Source organism: Paramisgurnus dabryanus, chromosome 11, assembly GCF_030506205.2.
Source record: "Paramisgurnus dabryanus chromosome 11, PD_genome_1.1, whole genome shotgun sequence".
In the NCBI taxonomy this organism is placed as follows: domain Eukaryota; kingdom Metazoa; phylum Chordata; class Actinopteri; order Cypriniformes; family Cobitidae; genus Paramisgurnus; species Paramisgurnus dabryanus.
Window position 1 is genome coordinate 4,367,903 of NC_133347.1, and position 11,335 is coordinate 4,379,237.

Here is an 11,335-nt window from a genome sequence, read left to right on the forward strand (position 1 = left end):
ATCTTAATTTAAGTTTTTTTTAGATATTTTTACTGAAAACAAGTCAAAAATACTAAGATTTTTTCTCTTGAAAATAATTTTTTGCAGTGTAGGTGGCTGATCGAAGAGTCTGCAGTGGCTCAGCATTGCACAGGTGTACCTCCAAATATTTTACATCTCAATTACTCTGTTAGGTACCGCTGGACAAAAACACATTATAGTGCCGTATTGTGTTTATGACATTTAATTGTAGAGATGTCCAAGATAATTTTGTTATGAGTCTGCATCGTAAATGCACAAAGCTTTATTTTGATTATTTATTTATTTAAACTGCTTCATGGCCTTAAAGGAATATTCCATTTTCTTAAAAGAAAAATCCAGATAATTTACTCACCACCATGTCATCCAAAATGTTGATGTCTTTCTTTGTTCAGTCGAGAAGAAATTATGTTTTTTGAGAAAAACATTGCAGGATTTGTCTCATTTTAATGGACTTTAATAGAGCCCAACATTTAATACTTAACTCAACACGTAACAGTTTTTTTCAACGGAGTTTCAAAGGACTCTAAATGATCCCAAACGAGGCATAAGGGTCTTATCTAGCAAAACGATTGTCATTTTTGACAAGAAAAATAACAAATATACACTTTTAAACCACAACTTCTCGTTTAAATCCGGTCGTGATGCACCAACGTGACCCCACGCAATACGTCATGACGTCACAGAGGACGAACGCGAAACTCCGCCCCAGTGTTTACAAGTGTTGAGAACGAGGACCGTTCCTACGTTGTTGTATGTGGAATGATACTAATTAATGTCTTTGTGTCAGTTTATTGTTTACAATGGTCCGCAAATGTGCGTTTTATATATGTAACACGTGACCTCCCTACGTCACTACGCATTTACGTTAGGTCGCGCTGGACCGGATTTAGACGAGAAGTTGTGCTTTAAAAGTGTATATTTGTTAATTTTCTTGTCAAAAATGACAATCGTATTGCTAGATAAGACCCTTATGCCTCGTTTGGGATCATTTAGAGTCCTTTGAAACTCCGTTGATAAAAACTGTTAAGTGTTGAGTTAAGTATTAAATGTTGGGCTCTATTAAAGTCCATTAAAATGAGAAAAATCCTCAAAAAACATAATTTCTTCTCGACTGAACAAAGAAAGACATCAACATTTTGGATGACATGGTGGTGAGTAAATTATCTGGATTTTTCTTTTAAGAAAATGGAATATTCCTTCAACTGACCTAGTGATGCTTTACATGTTAGTGTGCTGCTTACATGAAGTTACAACAATTTAAAGACTTACTTTGCATAAAATGTAAAACTTAAAAGTCGAGATTCGCACCCAAATTCTTCTTATAGCAGAAAAGAGTCAATTCGACAGACACAATAATTAAACCACCAGTTAAAAGGAGCCAACTGGTCATAGTAGTTAACAACACAAACACACATTTGCTTTTATGCATATCCAGTTGTTTCAGACCGGGTTCACAGCGGTCTATTTCAGTGCCAAAGGGTTTCCACTGTGATGGTACATCTGGCAAGCCAACACGAGTCTCCTCATGTTTAAATGAAGATCACTGCAGACTCTGTTTTGTTTCAGATGATGATTTCTCCCATGTTGACAACACCGTTGAGCCTTTGGTTTACTGTGAATATTATATTATTAATAGCGTTACCATAGTTGTGTATTATATGCCATTTATATGTACATTTGTCAAGCTTACATACAGAGGTTACAGTAGAAACTGGCGATTCTGTATCCTATGTACATATTTAATGCAATGTAGCTTTAGCTTTACAGATAGGAAACATGTGTACAGTAACATCATGAAATACATCCATGTTTCACACCAAATTCGAATGGGGTGGGGGTAAAAACATAATGCATGAACAGAAATACAAAAGCAATGGGACCTTGGTGTTTTCTTGACACACTTTATCTTCTCTCTTATATAGCCCACACTTCTATGAAGTTTCTCAAGCAAAATGTGTCTGGTAGATCTTAAAATAGTAAACACCCGGTCTGGATCATTTTGCTATCTTCACTTTAAGCTTTTACTGAGGGGGAGTGAAACAAGAGACTGATTTTCTGTTACTGTGCCTCAAATTTTGTCTGCACCTGTTTTGAGCCCCATTACCTGTGTGTGTTATGATGAGCTGTGGAGGGAGGGGGAGAATAAGAACTGTGAATGAAGAAGAAGTAGCTCATGTCAGCAATGATAAACTAACCCTACCTTGAATGTTGGAGGGATCACAATATTACACATTTTACGCACATAAACTTTACTTTATCTGTTGTATTTTTTGTTGTTGTTTTTAATTTTTGCTTATTAGTGTGGATTTTGGAGGGCGGGGCCCTCGTGACTGACAGCTCCTGGATGTGTTAGCTTTGATTTCTAATAGTGACTGGAGCAATGAAGTAAACATCATGTAGTTTCTTTAATTTGTTAGATACTGAAGGAAAGCTAAAATAATATTAAAATGAAAAATATAACCTGACGTTCTTCAGAATTCATTGTTTCTTTTGTTGTCATTTCATTGTTTGTTTGTATACTCATCATGTTTCTCACGTGTTTTAATTTTTTCAAGTTAGGAAATGATTCGATAACCATTGTTTTCATATTCATATATTTCAGCTATAAGGTTCAAAATGCTGTGCTGTGTTGTGAATACATAATATTAGGTACGAAGCACGGTAGTTTAGATATTTACACAATTTTACACATTCACACACATTTTCAAGAAAAAAATTTCTTAGTATTTTTGTCTTGTTTTTAGTAAAAATATCTAAAAATTCTTACATTAAGATGCTTTTTCTTGATGGGCAAAAAAAGTCTAGTTTTTAGAGCAAAAATATCAAATTTAAGTGATTTTGAACGAGCAAAAAAATCTGCCAATGGGGTAAGCAAAAAAATCTTGAAAATTTTTCTTAAACACTAAATTCAAGAAAAATGTGCTTACCCCATTGGCAGATTGTTTTTGCTTGTTTAATGCACAAAATTACTTAAATGTGATATTTTTGGTCTAAAAACTAGACTTAGAGATTTTATTTTCCTGGTTCATTTTGCTCATCAAGAAAATACATCTTAATTTAAGAATTTTTAGATATTTTACATTTTTTCTTGAAAATCATTTTTTGCCGTGCGCCTTTTACACTGCAAAAAAATTACTCTAGTTTTTAGACAAAAAATATAAAATTTAAGTGAATTTGTGCTTAAAACAAGCAAAAAAATCTGACAATGGAGAAATTTTCTTAAAATAAGTTTACTTTTTTCATAAACATCATAAACATAAAAATCTTTTCTTATTCCATTGGCAGATATTTTTGCTTGTTTAATGCACAAAATTACTTAAATTTGATATTTTTGGTCTAAAAACTAGACTTATTTTCCTGGTTCATTTTGCTCATCAAGAAAATACATCTTAATTTAAGAATTTTTAGATATTTTACATTTTTTCTTGAAAATCATTTTTTGCAGTGCGCCCTTTACACTGCAAAAAAATAAGTCTAGTTTTTAGACAAAAAATATAAAATTTAAGTGAATTTGTGCTTAAAACAAGCAAAAAAATCTGACAATTGAGAAATTTTCTTAAAATAAGTTTACTTTTTTCATAAACATCATAAACATAAAAATCTTTTCTTATTCCATTGGCAGATATTTTTGCTTGTTTTATGCACAAAATCACTTAAATTTGATATTTTTGCTCTAAAAACTAGACTTTTTTTGCTCATCAAGAAAAAGCATTTTAATGTAAGAATTTTTAGATATTTTTAATAAAAACAAGACAAAAATACAAAGAATTTTTTTTCTTGAAAATAATTTTTGCAGTGCATATTTTGACCTTTTTTTGACAGTGTTGTGTAAATATCTAAACTACCGTGCTTCGTACCTAATATTATGTATTCACAACACAGCACAGCATTTTGAACCTTATAGCTGAAATATAGTATGAAAGTGAAACAATTCACTTAAATTTTATATTTTTTGTCTAAAAACTAGACTTATTTTCCTGGTTCATTTTGCTCATCAAGTAAAAGCATCTTAATTTAAGAATTTTTAGATATTTATAAGACAAAAATACTAAGTAAGAAAGTAATTTTTGCCGTTAATTACCTTATTGCTTTTTTTGAAATAGCTTTTCTCTTTCACTACTTTTTATTATTTACTAATATAAGTAATTATTTAAAAAATATAATCATTCTTCATTAAAACATTATCTTATTAAGCTGATAAAGGCCCTCACTACATTTCCATTTATGCATTCAGCAGATGCTTTTATCCAACTTGCCGTGCATTCAAGCCATTCACCGATCAGCCATAACATTATGACCACCTGCCTAATATTTGGTAGGTCCCCTTTTGCCACCACAACAGCCCTGATCCATCAAGGCTTGGACTCCACTAGACCTTTTTTTTCAGAACCAGCATTCACTTTTTCAGCAATTTTAGCTACAGTAGCTCATCGGTTGGATCGGACCACACAGGCCAGCTTTCGCTCCCCACATGCATTAATGACACTGTTCACCACTTTTCCTTCCTTGGACCTCTTTTGATAGGTATTGACCACTGCAGACTGGGAACACCTCCCAAGAGCTGCGGTTTTGGAGATGCTCTGACCCAGTCGTCTAGCCATCACAATTTGGCCCTTGTCAAAGTCACTCAGAGTCCAACCATCAACTTTGAGGACAAGTTTAGTTGCTGATAAAGTGAATGCTGATTCTTTTAAAGGTCTAGTGGATTCCTTGCCTCAAAGGGTTTGAACCCACAACGTTTGCAATGCTGACAAGATGCTCTACCAACTGAGCTATAGTAACACCTGTTGACATTATATAATTCTCAATGTACATTTTGGAAGTTTCCCATGTTTAACACCTGAATCAAACCATCCGCTTATTATTAAAGACTTCCATCAACTTGTTCAAATGTGTGTGGATGAAGGAAAAAATTCCCAGCAAGCAATACCCATCATTTTACTGTCTAGGTTAAATATAGACTTGATATAGTTCAGCTATGAGTGACCCAATAGCCAAAATAATGTGTTTTTTGTCAAAACAACTTCCATCATATTCTATTCCAATATTCCATTATGTAAGCAAAGTCAACAGTGATTACATGGTGTTTTCTTTATTTATTTATTTTGGGCTGTACTTAGACGTCTATTCAATTCTCAGTGGCAGCCCAAATTTTTCCTTGTTTTAGCTTAAACATCTGGGCTGTGTTTTGGCATCTATTATATATTTTTTAAACGCAAAATTGCTTGTTGAGATGTTCAGTGTTGACACGCTTGATCAATAAGTTCTCAGGACCATTATTAGAACAGTTAAAGGCGGGGTGCATGATCTCTGAAAGCCAATGTTGACATTTGAAATCATCTAAACAAAAACGCCCCTACTCCAATAGAATCTGGACCTTCTTTTGATAGGCCCGCCCCACACGTACGCAACCCAGACAACAGTGTCGTTTAGTAGACACACACCTTACTGCTGATTGCCTACAAGTGTGTTTTGGTAGTCGGCCCAACTCTCTTTTCCAAAGCGTTTTTCAAAATTGTGCACTCCGCCTTCAATAGTAATCAAACCAATATTGTTGCACAAAGATGGACACAGTTTTTTTTGCTGTATGGCATAAATCTAAGACCATCTAAACCTAGTCTAGTTAAAATGTATCTTTTGTATTCTTATGTAATTCTTACCAATGAGGAAAACATCACAACATTGAAGTTATAACATTCTCCACACATTCTCTTTTACATATTTATCCATGTGAACTATATGTAAAGGTAAAAAGCGGGTTAGTGTCTAATCTCTGGCATGCATGAGTGTGTGTGGGTTTGATAGATTAAAACACTTTGTAAGTAAAGGGAATGCATGACTTTTCTCAGCACTGTGAATGTGGGGTTTTGGTATTTTATGGTAAAACGTTTCTGCAGACAGACAAGCATGCGACCTGCAGTCTGACGGTGGCTTCTCCTGTCCTCGTGCATGATACAAGTAAATCGCATGCTACAGGAGACGCTTTTACTCTGTTGTGTGCAAACTTTAAACATGGAAAACGATGCTTTAGTAATCATGTGGTGTGCTCAGGAACAGATAAAAGCAAAACGATCCTGATCTGTTTGAGGAATAACTCATAAACATGTACAGTTCTGTCATTGTTTGTTCATCACAGTCTCGTATGATTGTTTATTATTGGAATACAGAAATACTTTATTAATGATCAACATCAGAATTGTGACTACTATTTCTTCTGACAGTTTAGTAAAACTGGTTCTGGGTGAAACAACTTGAATTGTAATGCTTATTTCATGAAAGATTCAAGGTTAGCCTGTTCAGTGAATGAATTGATTTCAGTATTTTAATATTAGTATTGCCGTAACATATCAGTTAACCTTCACTTGCTTTGTTTATTGCATGGTAAACTATCATTTAGTCCTTTCATTTCATCTTGACTCTCTCAGTATCTGTTTAGTTGGATAACTTAAAGTGATAGTTTACCCAAAAATGAAAAATCTGTCATCATTTTCTCATCCTCATGTTGTTCTTAACCTGTACACATTTTTATAATAATTTGATTAATGATGGTGGGTTACCATTGACTTCCATAGTAGGAAAACAAATGTTATTGAAGTATTGTGATAAATGATGGTGAGCACATTGAATTCTATTTGTTTCTCTTACTATGGAAGTCAATGGTTACAGTTAGCTGTATGCTTTCCATCATTTATCAAAATATTTTTTTTGTTCAACAGAAAAATAAAATTTATACAGTTTTAGAACGACATGGGGACGAGAAAATGATGACAGATTTTTTTTATTTTTGCGTTTACTATCCCTTTAAAGCTAAAAGTGTATCATCTGTTTTGTGATTTTTAATGGTTTGAAGGCGAAATTTCCATAATTTTCCTCCCCTTAATTCTTGTAAACAGTTTGGCACACAGGTGTAAGCTTTCTTTTGCTAAAGCATTTTTAGACGAACTTTGTAAGATATGTATCGATTGATTGACAACACTTGTGTAAATCATGTCTTGTATTTTGTTTGCATTAAAAGTAGATAAATTGATTAAGAGATCATTATATTGTCTCTAAATGCTTTCTGAAACAAAAACGGACTGAGTTGTATGGACTGAGTAAGCCGAAATATCTGTTAACATTTGTATATTTATTTAGAAATTTTTTATTTAGAAATTTTTTATGAAAGTCTCTTGCACCATTCTGCCCAATCACAAGATTTCAGTATACTGTAGCATACTACATAAAAAATGATTTTCAAGAAAAAAAATTCTTAGTAGCCTATTTTTGTCTTGTTTTCAGTAAAAATATATAAACAAATCTTAAATTATGGTGCCTTTTCTTGATGAGCAAAACAACCCAAGAAAATAAGTCTAGTTTTTAGATCAAAAATATCAAATTTAAGTGATTTTGAGTATAAAGCAAAAAAATCTGCCAATGGGGTAAGCACAATGAATTTTTCTTGAATTTAGGGTTTAAGAAAAATGTTACCCCATTGGCAGATTTTTTTGCTTGTTGTATGCACAAAATCATTAAAATTTGATATTTTTGGTCTAAAAACTAGACTTGTTTTCTTGGGTAATTTTGCTCATCAAGAAAAAGCATCTTAATTTAAGAATTTTTGGATATTTTTACTAAAAACAAGAGAATATCCATTTTTTCTTGAAAATAATTTTTTGCAGTGTATAAATTGTATACTACCTTTTAAGTTGAAGCTAAACAAGTATGCTATATTGACATCAATATATTGCATGTGTAAATACTTAAGTGGTCCAGTTAAAGAAAATAAATACATTTACACTGCAAATAATGATTTTCAAGAAAAAAACTTCCTAGTATTTTTGTCTTGTACAAATATAAAAAAAAATTCTTAAATTAAGATGCTTTTTCTTGATGAGCAAAACTACCCAACAAAATAAGTCTAGTTTTTAGACCAAAAATATCAAATTTAAGTGGTTTTGTGCATTAAAAATCTGCCAATGGGGTAAGCAAAAAAAACGAAACAATTAAACACTAAATTCAAGAAAAATTCAAGAAAAAATTTGCATATCCCATTGGCATTTTATTTTTTATTTTTTGCTTGTTTTATGCACAAAATCACTTAAATTTGATATTTTTTGGTCTAAAAACTAGACTTATTTTCTTGGGTCATTTTACTCATCAAGAAAAGCATCTTAATTTAAGAATTTTTAGATATTTTTACTGAAAACAAGACAAAAATACTAAGATTTTATTTTTCTTAAAAATCATTTTTGCAGTGTAGCTTAAATTAAATTTGTCTGCTGACAGTCCAAACAAATGATAAGTCAAGTAGAAAAATCTCTGCATATATTAGTCTACTTTCAGGTTTAACAGTACATACTACAGGAATAATAAGAGTAGTATGCCAGTATTTAATTGTAGAATCAATGAAAATTGGCACATTACTGCCCCCTAAAGGCTACAAAGTGAAAGAATCTGAGTCTATACAGAGAAAAGATAGTAACATCACACAATAGCATTGAACTGCACTGGGTTGCTGAATCATATAAGCTTTGGAGGTATCCATGCGCTAATGAATGCTGTAATGTGTACAATTACATGCTTCAGTTTTTCAGTATAGTTTGGAGAGAAAAGATCCGTAGTTTCTTTTCAAATTCACATACACAACTCAATCACATGCATCCAAATATTTTGTGATCTCATTTATCCTTTGTGGGGCAAATTGGTCTCAATAATAAAATACGATTAGCCATGCCAAGAGAGTCTGGCCATGAAATATCAAATTATCCCACACAAGAGAGGGAATTCATTGTGTTGGTTCATTGATGGAAGTCATGGAAAATCAGCCTTCCCAGAACCCATGGCAACCGTAGAAGCTCAGTGGGAGGAGCCTGTGTGTTTCCATTCACGTGATTGGCTGCTGGCAGGTGTTCTGAGGTTGCATGTGCAGAAGTGGTGGGGTCGTGTGTTTGTGTATGTGTCCACAGGATAATTAGAAAAAAATACAATTTTACCCATTGCACACATTTGATTTTATATAATTATGTCTAATCTTCAATTAAGGTTCGGTTTTTAATTTGATCTTGCAGTTCAGCACTTCAGGAACAGAAAAGATCTTAACACATGTGCATCTCTAAATGACATTATATAGGGCTTGTATTATTTTTATCATGGAACATTTTCTCGTGTTGCGGTTCTTTAAAATAAATAGAACATAGAATACATACTAAAATTTAGGTACGGGCCATTTGATCTTATAGATTTTATTCTGCACTCATGTCAATGCGCGCGTGTGTGTGTGTTGTGCGTGCGTCAGGGCGGGGCGTTGCGTATGCACTGTGGCCTCGGCCGCGTAAATCTCACCATCGGGGCTCTGGCGTTACGCTGCACGGGTGAGGCTGTCACTTAACACAGCGGAGATTTTTCTCTATCTGCGGCTTTATCTTCATTTATTCACCTGGATTGTTTCATCCAGACGGCGGCGGTGGTCATTGAGTTGCGGGGCGTCGGTTCTCCAAAAGCGCATCCAGAACATTTACGCACGGATCTGCAACCATCAACGCCGAGATGTCCGGATACCAGGGCAAGAAAAACATCCCTCGCATCACCGTGAGTATTCAAGGATACATAAATTATGCTGTAAAAATATATCCAATTGTTATTAACGGCATGCGCCTTCCATACCAAAATCCTATTATGCTATTTCATCAGGTGCTTTTAATAATGCAAATTATATACATCTGAATTCTGTGGCATATCTGTCCAGTTATATCAGTAAATTATTTTATTTTTTTCCTGAAAATATAACCATCATCTGCTGCTTTGTGGGTCGCTGAATTATATTAATACTGGTTAATGTAACACCCTGCTGGCTTGCTGGTGTAGGTTAAATTATAGGAAGCTGTTACCACATATAAAATAAAATGCATATTGTTCCAAGCAACCAACATAACAATTTATAGCTTGATGCTATTAAATATTCAGATTTCTTGTATTGGATCATTTTTTTAATGATGCTCATTTTGGCACTATCATGTGGAAAGCGGACAAGCATACATTTTTTTAACATGCATGACTTCAAATAAGAATAAATCTTATCCTGGTCACCAGCAGAACCTTTAAATGTTTAGATGTAATTACAGTTCAGCAGTGTATCTGAAGACATTGTGTATTATTCTCAATAAAGAACAAGGCAGTTCATCATTTAACACAATTGTGAATAATCCCATTGTAAACATTTCAAGCATTCACCTTCAGAAGTCATTTGATTTATAACCAGTTTAAGTTGAGCTGTACAATGGTCTCAGTATAGCCACACTGAGCTGTGAGCTGGTTTCATGCTCATTCAATGCAGAGAACGTCTCCAGAGAAAATGAATGAAAATCCTCATTTGAAAAGTAGGTCAGTGAATGCAAAGTTTATGTTGCTGCATAGAGCAATAGCCTATATACTGTAGATTCGGGGCTGTAATGAATGCACGGCCCTTCGTTGAGCTGAAGACATTGTGCATGGATATTCCTGGTGATTTTTTAGAGATGCAGGACTGATGTGTGCAGGAATGAACAGAACTGGGACAGGACAGAAAAATGACAATGGTCTGAGAGACTCTCTCTCTCTTTTTCTCTCTCTCTGTCGCTTGTTGCTGGTAGATGTTGCCTTTAGCTCTCAGGCGTCAGCTTAGCTTCAGCCATCTTAAGGCATTGTGCTAAGACTGCCAGTGGGTGGCAAACGCTGATACTGTCAGCACACTATTGGTAGAGCTTTGTGTTAGCAGAGCAAAGGTCATGGGTTCGATTCCAGGGAACACAATGCTTAGAAATTAGAGAAAAAATTGAGATTAGGAAAAAGGTTGGTGTGAGATATTTTACCACAAATGTGTGTTATTCTATTATAATCAATTGTGAGATGTTTCCGTGTTGTTGTCTTTGTAGTGTCTAAAGCAGTCATATATGAGGTTTCATTGCTGTGGTGCTGAAAGGAGCTTTCACACAGAGCCAAAGTGATTAAATGATACTTGTTCTGATATAAAAAAAAACTGTATGTGGTAAATGTTAAGAAAAAAAATCACACATTCAAGTAAAATATGGTCATGTAAATGTGGTAAAATTTGTTTCACCTCTCCTAACTTCATGGCCTGCCGTTTTTGAATGGCCGAGAGGTTTGCTATAGCTGAATCCTGTGGTTTTTATGTTTACCCTCTCTCTGACTTTTAATTGAACTCATTGATTTGATAAAAGTGCAGTGCTCCATTTTGTTTGACCTCTGTTTAAATGAAATACATAATCATATAAAAATCACAGCTTTTGTAACTTAATAAAGTTCACTGTTATCTAGGAGTATAATTCTGTATATACTT

At 33.8% G+C, this 11,335-nt stretch overlaps 1 protein-coding gene across 3 annotated transcripts in view; it reads left to right on the forward strand.

Moving 5' to 3' along the window:
- Positions 1-9,312: 9,312 nt before the first annotated feature.
- The window catches only part of dpysl2a (dihydropyrimidinase like 2a), a 20,647-nt gene continuing 18,624 nt past the window's right edge, over positions 9,313-11,335 (forward strand). For 2 of the 3 annotated variants that reach the window (XM_065248229.1, XM_065248232.1), the window contains exon 1: positions 9,378-9,588. In XM_065248229.1, coding sequence (XP_065104301.1) covers positions 9,547-9,588 — 42 coding nt within the window. In that variant the 5' untranslated portion in view covers positions 9,378-9,546. The other variant, XM_065248231.1, reaches the window with a different exon arrangement.